Raw genomic sequence first — 16,337 nt, 5'->3', positions numbered from 1 at the left:
CAGCTTGCTTCCCACCATCTACAAACACAAGCTAGTGTCCCTGATGGGAGAAGACTCAGTAGGCAGCCCTTGAGAGATTGTGCCCACTCGGCACAGAACATACTGTTTGCAACCTGAGCTCACTCTGTAGGATAAGAAGTGAGCAGGACTTAGTAGAGTGCACGCCCGCCCTTGCTGCTTTGCGGTCCTCGGGCGTGTGTAAGCACTGTACTCTTTCTCCACGTGCATTCCAAGTGCCGGGGACACACAAGCACACACATGCGTACACGTGCGCAATGATCATCACCAAGCCTCAGGCCAGGACAAGTCCCCAGCACTCTCAGCCCGGCTCCTCCGCCCATTCCCACCCACCCGGGCTCCACGTGGGCGCACCCAGGCGCCAGGCGGCCGCGCGGCCCACGGAGCCCAGGGCCTGCCCGGAGCTGAGAGGGAGGGCGCGGCCCGGGGCGGGACAGACAAAGCTGGCGTCCAATGGAGCCCAGCATTGACTCCCCGAAAGGAGGGAGCGGCGGCTTGCGCGGGCCCAATGAGCTGGGAGCCCGAGTGAGACTTCCTCCCGGAATCCCGTTGGCCATGATAGCGGGGCCGTGGGTGACACGTAAGTTGGGTGGGAGGTGGCGGACCACTGGCGCCGCCAGATCAGTGACACCGGCCCTCCGCCTCTCCCCCGCCCTTACCCGATCAGAACAACCTGTCCCCATCTCTCCACCATCCGAGGTGGACCGTGCGCTGGGACGCCGCCGGGAGCCAGGTCCCTTTGTTGGGCGCGGGTCCCCTACCAGCGGTAGCGACAAAGTCCAGCAGCGGGAGCCGGCGTGAGGGGCGGGGACCGACGGAGGGGACAGCGAGGCCAAAAAGTGAGGAGGAAGGAAAGCCGGGCAGGCGGCGCGCGTGGAGACCGGCATCAAGGGCAGCGGGCTCTGAAGTATGCAAAGGGACCCCCCGGGGGCCCAGCCACTCGCGGAGATCCGACGTCGCAGAAGTTTGGTGGCCGCTGCCCGGGTGGTGTCGATGGCCTGGCGCCCCGCCACGCGCGGGGGCTGAGCGGCCGCCTCTTCCCCTCTGGCCCCCGCTTTTGTGTCTTGCGTCTTCTGCTCATGCCGCGTCCGGCTACTTCCCGCGGTGGCCGCTGCTGAGCCGCCAGACTCAGCCGAGGACCCGAGGACACAACGGCGCCCGCCGCGGCAGCGCGGGGCGCAGGCGGGACTATGGGAAACGGGATGTGCTCCCGAAAGCAGAAGCGGATCTTCCAGACGCTGCTGCTCCTCACGGTGGTCTTCGGCTTCCTCTATGGCGCGATGCTCTACTTGGAACTGCAGACCCAGCTGCGCAAAGCCGAGGCGGTGGCGCTCAAGTACCAGCAGCACCAGGACTCACTCTCTGCCCAATTGCAAGGTACAACTTCGCTCCGCGCTAGTGCTGGGGCTGGAAAAGTAGTTTGATGTGCAGTTGGCCTTGCAGGTGTCATCCGCTGACCTTCTGGGACAACAGCACGGGGCTGTTGGCTCTGAGTGTGTGTGGAGAGGTAACACCCCGGGTTTCGTTCTTCCTCGCAGGAGTTATCTTTGAAATCCACAGCACCAGCCCATGGTCCTGCCTGGCTTTGGGGGGGTGCACACAATACGGAATATTTTGCCCGAAGCACTTGTCAAAGGCCCAGCTGCAATCTAGGCAAACAGCCCTCCTGCCACATCTGCCAACCCTTTCCCAAGAGGCAAGCCCTGGTTTGTAGATAAGGAGTTATGCAGACACTTAACTGGTTCTCGTTTTTCAAGGAAAAAAAAATTAGGCTATCCATTTGTGGCTGGTGAATGGACCTGGCTAGCTTGTATTGTTATTATTATGCTGATTTAATAGGTAACTTGAGAAATTTGAAGTGTGATGGAAAAGTCCACACTACTTGACTAATTATCCTCCAGATGACTGTTTTTTATAAGGCTTGTCTTCCTGTGGATGCCTTTAGCTGATCACAGAGCTCTGTGTGTGTATATGCATGGGTGCACATGCGTGTTTTACAGTTAGCTTTGGGAAGTCAAAAAGAAGAAACATAAAATTTCACGTTGCCAGCCACAGAAGACACAACTTGTGCAAGACGTTCGAAGCTTGTCCCCTTCTATTTTAAAAATCACGTTGACTATGAATTTCTAAGGCCCAAATGATTCCTGCGTGAGTGTATGTAAACCCTTGGTGGTTCCCTTAAGGACACGCTCATTGTATATGTTTTTTATAAATGCTTTTACCTGTCCTGCTGGTTTGTTTTCAACACTCATGCAACTCTCTCTCCAACACAAAGGAAGCAAGAAATAAAAAGCCCCATCTAAACAGTCATACCACAACCTTGTTGATAATGCAGATGTGGCTTACTGAATCTTCCTGGGCGCATATAAACTGAAGGGGTGTTCCTGACAGGGGATGTGTATACAAATATAAAACAGATGCTTTTGCCTTGATCTAGCTATACAGAGCGTTTTCTAGTAAGACGTTTTAGATAGAAGAAAATGGTATGCAGCTATTTGCTTGGTCTGATTTGTTCTTCCAAACTTAGAAGAAAAGAAAGTATTTTTAGCTTCTTCAAACTGTGCTGCCTCAGGCAATGAAAATATGTGGCTGGGCTTCTTTCAAAAGGAAAGCCTGTTTTGACAGTCTCTTAGATTAAAAAAAAAAAAAAAAAAAAAAAGTATAGGTATGGGAATTTACCCCCGTGAGTTGTTGGTATGAGAAGGGGATATTTGGTTTATTTACTTAGAAAGTATCAGCAGATTCCCCATGAGCTTCAGGGTGGGTGTGCATGTGTGGGTGTGCCGTTTGCACATGTGAGGGCCAGAGGTTGATACTAGGAAGTCATCCTTGATGGAGTCTCTCTACTTTATTTTTCTGATACAGGGTCCCTCACTGAAAGCTGAATACCTGTTTTGGCTTGATTGACTAGCCAGCTAGCACCTAGGATATGTGTGTGTGTGTGTGTGTGTGTGTGTGTGTGTGTGTGTGTGCACTAGCTTATATGTGTGTTCCTGTGTGGAGGCCAGAGATTGATGTCCAGTGTATTTGTTTTTCACTCTCCACCTTATTTTTTGAGACAGCCAGACTGTCTGGCCATTGAGCTCCATGGATCCTCTGTTTTCAGCCTCCAGCACCCAGATTGCAGGCATACACCACCATACCTGGGTTTTTACATGGGTCATAAGGATCAAAACTGAGGTCATCAGCTTGCACAGCAAGCAAGCGAGTGACTGGCAGAGCTGTGCACCCAGCCCCTGAAATATCTATCTATCTATCTATCTATCTATCTATCTATCTATCTATCTATCTATTTTGAGACAAGGGTTCTCTTTGTAGTTTTGATGCCTGTCCTGGATCTCGCTCTTGTAGACCAGGCTAGCCTCGAACTCACAGAGATCCGCCTGGCTCTGCTTTCCAAGTGCTGGAATTAAAGGCTTGCACCACCAGGGCCCCACTGAAATCTTTCTTAATCAATGCTTTTTTGCCATTTCCTTTTGATGGGCAGCACAACAGTTGCAATGATTGTGTAGGAAGAAATTAGTTCACAAGTTGGCTGGAGTTTCTGCTTTTTTTCAAAAGAGGCTTCAGACTTGCCTTTAGCAACATCCGTTGTTACCTCTGCAGGCTGTTTAGTAGTGAGCATTTTCTGGTGGCAGGTGGCTTTTGTTTTCCCTTCTCCAGGACAAATGCCATTTTGCCTAGTGGTGCTACATTCTACCTTCATACACAAGTCTTTAGAGCACTTCACTCTGGACTTTTTTGGTTTGCGTGTGCGTGTGCATGAGTGTGGAGGCCACAGATTGATACCAGGTGCTTTTTCTCATTTACTCTCCACTTTTCTTTCTGAGATGGGGTCTTTCGCTGAACCTGATGCTTACTGGTTCAGCTAGGCTGATTGGCTTGAGATATCTGCTTGTCTCTCCTCCACAGTCAGTGGGTTACAGAGCAAAAGGTAGGTCTCAGGCTGCACAACAGGGACTTTACTGACTGGGCCATCTCCTGACACCCTCTCTCCCTCCCTTCCACCTTTGTTCCTTAAAACCTCTTTAGTTCAGTGAGATCACTTTATTTGGCTTGGATAAAGGTCAGAATTAATTTTGAGTAGTCTTCTTTTAAAACATAACTCTTGACAAAGTCGAAGCAAGTGTTTCTCTATTAAATGGTACGACTTTGTTAAGTGAGCACAGTTGGGTTATCTTCATTTGAAGAATAGGGTGTATTCCGGGGTTCTTTAGACAGAGATTGCTCTTTTGTATCATAGCTCTATAATTGGAACTGTAGAATGACATGGAAAGGCTCAGAGACCAGATGACCATCTCCACAAAAATCCATGACACTGTCTTCTGCATCTATGTATGAATGTATGTATGTATGAATGTATGTATGTTTCATCTATATATTATCTATCTATCATCTATCACCTATCATTCATCTATCATCTATGTACAATCTATGTGTCTGTCAGTCATCTGTGTATCAAGTTCTAGTATTAGTACCTTAATTATACCAAAGAACGGGCCAGGGATTGCATACTAGTGGCAGAAGTAGTAGCGGCCTTTGTTCAGTACACAGTTTAGTTAACACTTCTGGGTTTCCTCTTGCTGCTTTCAAATGAGCCGCCTGCCACCCTGTTCTGCAAGCAGCCTGCCTCTGGCTACACTGCCCATTTGGAGCACCTTGCTGCTCCCACATCAATTAAATCACATCTGTGGGGGTGGAACCCAGGCTTCAACCAACAGTCTTTAAGGCTCCCTAGGTGATTCCAGAGGCAGCCAGGGTTAAGAGCCCTGGCTCTCTGATCTTAAAGCTAAGCCACTTCACACATTATCTTCACTTGCTTGTCCTCAAGAGTGTTTTCATCCCTTATCCTGGGCATGTGATTCAAAGCAGACTGGCTTCTGGACTGCGTTCCAATTCTAGTTCTCTATTTTTTTTTTTTTTTTGTGAAGTTGGGCCTAATTTTTCATACTTATCAAATGGAGATTAGAGTGACTCATTTCATCAGGGTTATTGTGAGGATTAACCAAAATAATTCCCAGGGAATGCTTAGCACAAACCTGGAATACAGGAGAATACTGCGTGATCATTTGGCTCCCACTTTGAGGTAGACCATCCATGTCTTTATCTCTTCCCAGCTTGGTCCTGCCTGGGCTGTTTTGAGATTGGCTAAGTTCTTTGCTCAGTTATCTACCCTCCTTTGTTTCTAAGCAGGTATCAGAAAAGTGGATAAACTGACATAAGCCAGTGTACTCTATCCTAGAGAAGGAACGGTTCTTCCTTGACAACTTCGAGATTTCAGAGTTTTGTTGTTGATAAACTGCTCTTTGCCACATTAGAGTAGAAGAGGTGTGCTGCTTCTGAGGCATTGACTGTGTGCAGTAAGGTCTGGAATAAGATGTAATGAGCACATGTTTAAGGATATTAAGGGCCGGAGAGATGGCTCAGCGGTTAAAAGCACTGGCTGCTCTTCCAGAGACCTGGGTTCCATTCCCAGCACCCACATGGCAGCTCACAACTGTCTGTAACTCCAGTTCCAGGGGATCTGACACCTTCACACAGACATACATGCAGGCAAAACACCAATGCACACAAAATAAAAATAAATCAATTTTTTAAAAAAGAATGTTAAGTGTACTCTCCCGAAACAGTGTGCCACAATATGACATTGATGACCAGATACCACTGAAGACAATTAATACAATGTTTTACATGCTCTACATTCAAACCAGTATGTTGTAATTACTTAGAAGAAAAGAGTTTGAGAGTTTGGTGCTTCTAAGAGTCCCATTTGTTACTTAAGTTTGCTGCAACAGGGGCAACACCCTAGCCTGACCAGGAAGGTATCACGTTGTGTTAATGGCCTTTTTGTTTTTCAAAGCTTCTACATTTGCTTTAAAACAAAAGCCCTTCAGTTCAAGCACAGGCCTTTGAAGTCCTTCCTCTTTCCTCCCTTGCCTGGCATATAATTATTGCTCAGTAAACAGCAGGTGCATGTCAACAGACATTCTTTTTTTTTTATTTAATTTAATTTTACATATCAGCCATGGGTTCCCCTGTCATCCCCCCTCCCAACCCCGACTTCACTCCAGCCCCTCCCCCCCATTCCCATCTCCTCCAGGGCAAGGACTCCCCTGGGGATTCAGCTCAACCTGATAGATTCAGCCAGGCAGGTCCAGTCCCCTCCTTCCAGGCTGAGCAAAGTGTCCCCACATAAGCCCCAGGTTCTAAACAGCCAGCTCATGCACTAAGGACAGGTCTGGGTCCCACTGCCTGGGTGCCTCCCAAACAGTTCAAGCTATTCAATTGTCTCACTTATCCAGAGGGCCTGATCAAGTTGGGGGCTCCACAGCTTTTGGTTCATAGTTCATGTGTTTCCATTAGTTTGGCTATTTGTCCCTGTGCCTTTTCTGATCTTGGTCTCAACAATTCACACTTACAATCCCTCCTCTTTCACGACAATTGGACTCCTGGAGCTCCATCTGGGGCCTGGCCAAGGATCTCTGAATCCACTACCATCAGTTATTGGATGAGAGTTCCAGCACGACAGTTAGGGTGTTTGGCCATCCAATCTCCAGACTAGGTCAGTTCGGGCTTTCTCTCGACCATTGCCAGTAGTCTACAGTGGAGGTATCATTGTGGATTTCTGGGGACCTCTCTGGCACCTTGCTTCTTCCTATTCTCATGTGGTCTTCATTTATCATGGTCTGTTATTCCTTGTTCTCTCTTTCTGTTCTTGATCCAGCTGGGATCTCCTGCTGCCCTAAGCTCTCTTTCCCTCGAACCTTGCCCTTCATTATCCCCACTCACACCCAGGTTGATCATGTAGATCTCATCCATTTCTCTGTCATTGGGCAATCCCTATGTCTTTCTTAGGATACTGTTTTCTAGGTAGCCTCCCTGGAGTTGTGAGTAGCAGTCTAGTCATATTTGTTTTACATCTAGTACCCTCCTATGAGTGAGTATATACCATGTTTGTCCTTCTGAGTCTGGGTTACCTCACTCAGGATGATTTTTTTCTAGATCCATTTGCCTGCAAACCTCATGATGTCATTGTTTTTCTCTGCTGAGTAGTACTTCATTGTGTATATGTACCACATTTTCTTTATCCATTCTTCAGTTGAAGGGCATCTAGGTTGTTTCCAGGTTCTGGCTATTACAAACAATGCTGATATGAACATAGCTGAGCAAATGCCCTTATGGTATGATTGAGAATTCCTTGGGTATATGCCCAAGAGTGCTATAGCTGGGTCTTGGGGGAGATAGATTCCCAATTTTCTAAGGAAGTGCTATATTGATTTCCAAAGTGGCTGTACAAGCTTGCATTCCCCCAGCAGTGGAGGAGAGTTCCCCTTGCTACACATCCTCTCCAGCATAAGCTGTCTTCAGTGTTTTTGATCTTAGCCATTCTGACAGGTGTAAGGTGGTATCTCAGAGTCGTTTTGATTTGCATTTTCCGAATAATTAGGGAGTCAACAGACATTTTTAATGATGGTGGGTGGGATATTGTTCCTTGATACTGGCTAGTGAAGCAGAGGACATTAGTCTGCTGTGCTTTCTTCTAGCTGTGTGATCCTGGACAAGTAATTTAATCTCTCCATGGCGTTGTTTCTTCTCATATAGTTATCAAGATAGCTCTCTTATAGGTTTCCATGTGGTCCATTACTGAGTGTTCTATGCCAGATGAGTGGAGCTTGCGTTTGGACTACTCTTGAAGGCTCTGGGCAACAGAGTCCTTGAGAGACCTTGATAGTTCAGTCTTTAGGTGTGCATGTATGGATAATGTTTGGAAGGTAGAATCATTTCCATGTGCAAAGTTAAGGCATGCAACAGCAATCAAACACACTTTCCTTAAAAATGCTGATGTGGCTGAAGTGTGAAATGTGCCCCTTGGATTTAGGTGTCTGAACAGTTGATTGTTGGGTGACAATGATATTAGCAGGTTGTGAAACTTTAGGGAGTGCAGGCTAACTAGAAGTGGGTCATTGTGTGGAGGAGGTGAAGGTTATAGCCCACTCTAATTTCAGGGGAGGTCTCCCTACTCTATCTATGGTTTGTGGGATACGAGGAGTCCCAGACTCTCTACCCCATCACCAGGCTTTCCTGAACTTGTTGGACCATGCTCTCGCTAACTGTGAGACAAATAAATCCTTCCTCCTTTAAGTTGCTTCTTTTAGGTCTTTTGCTACAGCCACAAAGAAGGCAATTCATAGATGTTTGTATTTTTGCATGTAAAATTCATTCCCCAACTTAAAGATAAAACTTTTAAATATTTTATGCAACTCCCAAGTAAAGCATTCTGTCCCACGTAAATGATGGATACAAGAATGTACAGCCATATGTCATACTTGCATCAGCCATCCCTGTGAAGGGAAGTGAGCCTACTCTGTGATAAGAGAAACAGAGTATGTCAGAATTGTGTGTGACAGAGAGACCTCCCAGTGTGAGTTCCAGAGAGATGGAAAACCTCACTTTAAAGTTGCTCAATTTTCCTGTCTTTGCAAGAACATTGTCCCCTAGACACTGGCTGAAGGACTAAGAGAGCTGGAGTTGGGGAAATGAAAACTAAAGATGAAGTGAACCAAAAATCAGAACTTTGGAGAAGAACCAACATATGGGAGATAGTGGGAAAGGGATTGGTAGCCACTGGTGAGTGTTCAAGGCATTACGACTCTTCCCAAGAACTTCATGTTCTTTGAAAAAATAAAAAGGAAGGAAGCAAAGAAGCAGGGAAACAAGGAAGCAAGAAAAGAAAGCCGTAGGGAAGGCTTTCTTGGAGAAGGGAGAACAGGCTTCAAGGTCAGAGGGTTCATGAAGACCACTTGGGTGGAGCATTTGACTGGCAGCATGTATTAGGCAATATGACGGCAGTTGCTGGATCTACTGGACTTTGTTTCCTAGTCTGCCTTTTACTACATGTACTTGGTGTGACTAGCCCAAGTTTAAATGGAGCAATTTCGGAACTTGGTGCCCAGTTTTGCTGTAACTTTATTACACTCCTGTTATCTTTCTTTTTACTTCTTCTTTTTTTAACCCTATTTAGGGAAAGAAAAATACATGAAAGCATTATATACAACAGTGACTAAGAACTATTGCTTTCATTTTGACCAAAAAGTGCTTGTATTCTATCATGGAGGACAAAATGTATTTGTGACTTTTGTTTGTAGGTGGTTTATGGGGTTCATAGCCTTGTTTAGTAGTGAAAGTTTCATGTGTCTATCATAAGGTCAAGGAAGAATGGTAAATCCTTTGCTTCTGAGCATGAATTTGTTCTGATAGAATTTCAGAGTCTATTTCTACTTAATTGAGTGCCCACCATGCCAAGGTACTCTGTTGAGCACCACTTCAGACTGAAGGAGCAGTCTGGGATTTGGGGGTGGGGGTAAATACCTTGCTGTGTCAAAATGGCATCTAATGAAAGCAAGTGCAGAACAATGCTGTGAATGTATTGCTCTGATTGATAAATAAAACACTGCCTGGCCACTAGCCAGGCAGCAAGTATAGTATAGGCGGGATAAGCAGAGAGGAGAATTCTGGGAAGTGGAAGGCTGAGTTAGAAGATGCTGCCAGCTGCTGCCACTATAAGAAGCAAGATGTAAAGTACCAGTAAGCCACAAGGCATGTGGCAACTTATAGATTAATAGAAATGGGTTAATTTAAGATAGAAGAACTAGATCACAAGAAGCCTGCCACGGCCATACAGTTTATAAGTAATATAAGTCCATGTGTGTTTACTTGGATCTGAGCGGCTGCAGGCCCCGACAGGACTGGATAAATCTCCAGCTACAGAACACTAGTATAACTTCCTGTCTGGGTTGCTTCCTCTGTGGTGTTAGTGCTTCTTATGATGAAATGAATGTGTTTTGAGAAGGTCATTCCTATGAAGAGTGTAATAAAATTTAGACTAAGGAGTAAGAGGTGTCACCATCCTTGGCAGCATGTTAGGGTTTAGGACATGGGCTGCCACTTGACTGTAGTAGTTACCAGGTGTAGCAAATGCTATCTGAAATTACACTGGATCACATCGTCTAAAACTTACTATTCCTACTCAATGCTTTCTTGACAAGTCAAGGAGAAACTCTTGGTTTGGTGTTAACATCTCTCTCCAAGACTGAGGGTCTCGAGCTTCATAAAAGGAAGCGGACTTCAGTCAAATAACAACCTGGAAGCCAGAATTTGTTTTATGATATGTAATCTTTTAATTAAACAATCTATTAATTGCCATTCATTAATGTGTACATCACAGTTTTCATTTACAAGGCAATGGGTAAAGTTTTCTTTTCAGAAGTCTGTTGTAGGGCAAGACAAACACTTGGCAACCCTCTTTGCCTGACAGGTGTTGACTGTCCTGGTGAGAACCCATGTGAGGTGGGTTTCATGCTTGAGGTTTAGGAATGCCACTAACTGATCATATCTGATAGGATCACAGAATTTTGCAATTCCCGAAATTCTGAGATGGGTCACTCACTCACCCTGTGGTTCAAGCTGAGCCCAGAACCAGATCCCATGACTTCTAGTTGAAGGCAGCATTCTTCATTGGCCTGTGCTCTCTGAGGACCACCAGCATCCCTTTCTCAGCTTCAACTCTCTTGGTATTGCTATTTTTAAAAATGCTGTGCATTTCTGAATAGAATGTTTATGCTCTTTGTTTTCATTGGCCCATGAATGCTTATGCTGAAAACATGTCTGTCTGTCAGTCATTGCCCTTCACTAAGAGGCCTTTACTAAATGGCCTCATAGCCTAGAGGGACTAGGCGGTGAGATAAATTGCTCTGTGACTGTCTGACATTTAGAAAATATTTCGGTAACTATTTTTCACACATGAAATGCCACAATGTGATAGTGAGTGGAACACTCAACGATGTAGTGCCATTGTGAAGGATAGGCACTGTAAAACGTTTGAATGATATAATTTGCTTTCCTTTGAGGATAAGTGAATCAAACAATGAGAATCACTTCAGGGGAGTCAAATACTCCATCTTCCAGTTTTCATTCCATTAACCATGAACTTTTTAATTAAGGTTTTTGTTACAAACCACAGAATCTTTTATAAATAATGATCTCCAAGAAAGCTTTGATGTGGCTTATGAGTGCTCTTAAATATAGGTGTAATGCTAAAATTGAATATAAACAAATTATAGTTGGGCAGATGATAATTATTTGGTTATTTAACTTTGAATATAACAATTTATCATGTTTATATTGGGGTGATTTTATGCTATAAATCTAGTTTCTGTGAGACTGATTCAACTACTCAGCCAGTTTGTGTGTTTGTCTCTCTCTGTGTTGGGAGGGCAAATGTGCACATGTATGTGCCTGTGAGTAGAGGTCAGACCACTGTACTCAACTTAAAAAAAAGTGTGTGTATGTGTGTGTGTGAGTGTGTGTGTGTGTGTGTACACATGTTTGTGATCTATGGGTATGATGTGTGTCTGTGTGTGTGCATGTGTGTGAGTGCAGGTGTACACATGCTACAGCATGCCAGTAGAGATCATGGGACAGCTCTGGGTACCAGTCTGTAACTTCTATCTTGTTGAGGCTGTTCCTTTTTTTTTTTAAACCTCTGCATTACACTAAGCTTGCCAGCCTTCAGATTTCTACGGTTTCTCCTGTTTCTGCCTCTCATCTCATCATAGCAGTACTGGGATTATAGATGTGATCTACTGCATCTGGCTGCATGTGGGTTCTTTGGAGTCCCACTCGAGTATGTATGCTTGTGTGCCCAGCAGTTTCACTCACTGAGTCCTTGTCTTGTTTGCTTGCATGGGTTTTGGGGGGATCAAACTCTGGTCTTCATGAACGTTACTAACTGAGTCATGTATCTAGTTTCAGTTGCTCAAGCGTTTCATTAACATGGAGAGAGAGTTTTAAACAGACTAGAAGTTCTATTTAGAGGTCCAGATGATGCTGTTAGACAAATTAAATAATACTGATGTCAGGGGTCACTTTTATCCAGGCAAGTGTGCCACCCATGCAACTTCCAGAAAGCAATCCCTCCTATTGTACAAATGAGTAATGGCTCAAAATTCAGAAACCGTCCAAGTTCCGTCTCGGGGTGGATGAGGCTCCTTGGGTGACCTTTGATACAGTTCTTCACTGCAATGCCTTCAAGTTATGTCCTCCTCTCCTCTGGAGGGTCAAAACTGAAAAACGGTCAATTCTTAACCCTGTCAATGTTCAGAAAACAGGCAGGAGACACTGTGATATTTGCCTTCCAAAGTGTCAGTAAAGAGGAGGAACTAGAAGTCATAGCAATCCTGAAATCCAAGCTGATGTCCTCACTTAGGTCCCCTGGCCTCCACATCACTCTCAGGGTGTTTTGTAGCCAGAGGATCTTGATTGTACTTGTTCTTGCTTGCTGCTCTGGCTTTACCACAGCATTCCCTGCCAGTGAGAGGTGGGTGGGTCTGTAGTGTCTTTTCATTGAACCCTGCCTCCTTCCCCATCCCTCCAAGCTGACAGTATTGCTCCTGATAAAAATCTTCTCAAAGACTTTGGGAGTGTCCTGTGATGTTTTGTCAAGTTTTGTTCACTCGAGGCTGCCCCATCCATGCAGCCTCTAGAAAGGTGTCCTTGGCTTTGTGCTCACCCCGGGACAAATAGAGGCAGTTCTCGTAAAGGTCTGCCTTTGCTTTGAGCTCATCCATAGTGCACAAAACTTCTTCAAACATCTGGGAGGAATTGTGATCCAAGCTTGTTACACTTCTGTTGAGAGGTTCTGTGACACTCTTGGGAGGTCATGTAGTGTGGCATTCTTTTTTAACCTTTCCATGACCTTTACAGAATGATTTTGTAACTACAAGTTGGGCTTTTATCTAATGTTATGGTTTTCTTGTAGTGCTGTGGTATGACCTTTTTTCTGATCCTGTCTTTCGGGAAAAAAAAAATTGGTATTCATTTTATTCTCTCTCTCTCTCTCTCTCTCTCTCTCTCTCTCTCTCTCTCTCTCTCTCTGTGTGTGTGTGTGTGTGTGTGTGTGTGTGTGTGTGTGTGTGTGTGTGTTCCAGAATATGTATATATACATCACATGTGTACAGGAGCTATAGGGGGGCAGAGAGTATGCCAGATCCCTAGGAACTGGAGCTAGAGATGGTTGTGAGATGCTGTATGGGTGTGAGGAGCCAAACCTGGGTTCTCTGCAAGAGCAACCAATGTTCTTAACTATTGAGCCATCTTTCTAATTCTGATGTTGTCTTTTTTAATTTTACAACTATTTGACTGTCTAAAGAGAATGAGAATCTTAAATTCATTAAGTCATGGATATTTTTATTAACTATCCTTCCTTTAATTTACCTTTTTCCTACAGTTTCTTGTAACACAATAAAAAGAAACCTAGTGACATTTCAATATTTTTTCCTAGGAAATCTCTTTAATTGCATCACCCAATTCATTTGACAATTTTTACTCCCAGTGTACTTGCAAATGACTGGGAATAACATGGAAGTATGGGCATTGCTAAAAATTCTGTGCTACAACATTTCAAATTTCCAGTGAACTTTTTCTTACATTAAAAAAATATCTGCCCATCCATCCATCCATCCACCCACCCATCTACGCATATATCATTTTCTCTAAACCATATAATTCAAACTAGCACTTTTATTAGCGTACACAACTCTCTCACAGTTATATTTATTTTGGTGGCAGGGTGTTACTACGTAGCCCTGGCTAACCTGGAACTCATAGATATCTGCCTGCCTGTGCCTCCCTAAGTGCTGGCATCAAAGGCGTGCACCATCATGCCCAGTCTCCTACCTTTAGCTTTTGTTTGTTTGTTTGTTTGTTTTTTTATGGTGGTACTCTACTCTAAAACCTCATTAATTATCTTTTTGCAAAGCACATTACCCTCAAACTGACTGGTTCCAAAAGATAATCATTGCCCCAGGAGTTCTGTAGGAAGTGAATGAGCCAGTTGCAGCCATATTGTTAAGCAAGACTTGGGTCATCTGAGCACTCCACTGGGATTGGGGCCTGCTTCAGGAGTCACTTGGGTTGTTGAAAGGCCTTGGCAGATTCGCTTCCAATCTTGTGCTCATCTAGGCCCTTTCACAGCGCTATCTCAAACATAATAGCAGAAAGAAATGCCACGTCAACACAACCAACAGAGTCAAGCATTCCCTTTTCCAAGAGATATAAGGTCCTCCAACCAGGGCCTTATAAACAATGGAAGAACTATGCTTGTTTAGGACTAGAATGTTTGTGACCTATAAGTATATCCATACCCACACAAATCCCTCATCCCTCATTCTAAACAATATGCCTCATGAAGCCACATTTACACAGAGAAAACACATTAGGAGAAATAAGTAAACTCACTCGTACTTTTGTACCTAATTTGCGAACTTCACTTAATCTTTAAACCATGGTGCGAATTGCATCCTTTGAGCAATGCAACTTACGCCACAGAATCACATATATAGCTCTTACAAAGATGTCTACATGTGACACTCTTAAGAAGCCTGCAGCTACACTGGAGTGCATACTGTCCTGTCTTGCGTGCATCAGTTGCTCGGTGCTGGCTCTTACGTCTAAACCAGGCACTATCCTTGATTTCTGCTTGAAAAGAGTGTGGTAGTGTCATTCATGTTTCTTTCTCATTTTTCCTGGAACTCTTTCCCGTGACATATTCAAAGCTTTGTCTTGACCCGACCTGGAGTCCCTGCAGGAAGAGCACCGCAGACTACCTGCAGCAGTGCCAGATGTGTGTCCTCCCGGGACCCAAAATGAAAGTGGAAGCATTTTAATAACCAGGTCTTGGAAGTCACTTCTCATCATTTTGCCATATTCTATTAGTTTGGAATAGACTGTTTAGTTCTGCTTACAGTCAGGGGGACATCACTGGAGGATGTGGGTAATAGAAAGCCAGGGCAGTTGGAAGATAGCATAACGTGAGATATGTTTAAATTATTGCTTGTTGTTATTTGGCAATATCAATAAAGCTTAAGCCATCCTGAGGTAGTGTTTATGGAGCTCTGCATGGGTACCAGGCACAATTCTAAATCATTTTCTTGGATTTATTGACAAACGTTTTTGTAAAAATACTTTAATATTCACTACAATGTGGATTTTACTTAAATTTGAAGCATATTAGCAATAAGTGGATAGGAAAATCTCACTTTAGAGGGCAAGCACTTGATGTTTAAAACATTCAGGCTTAGAAAGTTAAAATTCTGCATGATTGCTTGAAGTGTAAACACAGATGATAGGTTTTTGCAGTAAATATTAAAGGGGAAGACATCGCATACCTGGAAAGTCTGAAGTCCCTTGGTAACACATGTGTGAATATTTGCCACGTCTAAGTGTGACTGGATTACTTTGGCAGTAGAGAGGAAAGCAGTGCCTTGTGTTCACTAAGGATGATCTTCCTCTGCTTCTGGCTTGGGAATTACAGTCCTTGGTGAAGATCTGATTTAGCAGAAGCTCTTTACGTTATACAGTCTGCTGCTCTTAGAAAGACATCTTTGTCTTGAAGAAATAGCATTAGTCGCATAACTGGTGATTTCAGTTTATTCATTTACCCTTACTTTGAAAAGCAAGTCTAAGATTTTGTTGTAAACAGTCTTATATAATATTAATAGAATCAAAAGTTCAGCATAAAAGCTTATTAAGGGAAAAGCCATTTGATGTTTTCTGAGTAGTTGTAATGCTAAGTCCATAGTTTTCTCATTCTCCTAAGCATATTTTTATTATTAAGAACATGTGAGAGAAGTGTTTCTACTTCCCGTTTGACCTCTGTTGAACTTTCTAAATATATTTTGCTCTTTCACTGCTTTCGGTTCTGCTGAAATGTATCACCTGTTCTTATCAGGTTAATATCTGATACATCCTTTATCTAAAAGTACCTTTTATTAATTTTTACATCATCACACAATGTAATGGATTCCAGTATAGAATTTTAATAATATTAAGGTATATTTTGGGTCTGGGGAGATAGCTGAATGGATAAAGTGCTTGCTATGTGTAATAAGCCTGATGACCTGGAGTTCAAATCTCCACAACTCACTTTAAAAATTAGATACAGTGATACATGATTGTAATCTCATAGCTGAATATGTATTTCCGGCTACCACATGTATGCACACACAGGAACCTGTATACACACACACACACACACACACACACACACACACACACACACACACATTTATAAGCTTTGAGTACATGGTATTTTGTTAAAAGTTGTATGGTGCCATATTCCATTCAAGACTCAAGGAGAGTTGTACTCTAGTCAGCGAGAAATTGCTGTTGATTTTCTGTAGTGTATACCATTCAACTCCCACCAGATAGCACTGTGTGTATCAGATTATTGCTATGACACCCGCTGACACCCATCTTTTGCT

General features: G+C 43.9%; 1 protein-coding gene across 4 annotated transcripts in view; it reads left to right on the top strand.

Annotated features, from left to right (window-relative positions):
- The first annotated feature begins 1,147 nt into the window (after positions 1-1,147).
- Golim4 (golgi integral membrane protein 4) overlaps positions 1,148-16,337 on the top strand; it is an 82,730-nt gene continuing 67,540 nt past the window's right edge. For all 4 annotated transcript variants that reach the window (XM_036190860.1, XM_036190861.1, XM_036190859.1 and 1 more), the window contains exon 1: positions 1,148-1,395. In XM_036190860.1, coding sequence (XP_036046753.1) covers positions 1,209-1,395 — 187 coding nt within the window. In that variant the 5' untranslated portion in view covers positions 1,148-1,208. The remainder of the gene's footprint in view (positions 1,396-16,337) is intronic.

The sequence above is a fragment of the Onychomys torridus genome, chromosome 6 (assembly GCF_903995425.1).
Source record: "Onychomys torridus chromosome 6, mOncTor1.1, whole genome shotgun sequence".
In the NCBI taxonomy this organism is placed as follows: domain Eukaryota; kingdom Metazoa; phylum Chordata; class Mammalia; order Rodentia; family Cricetidae; genus Onychomys; species Onychomys torridus.
Note: the sequence above shows the minus strand (reverse complement) of the source record. Positions and strands in the feature narration are given on the sequence as shown.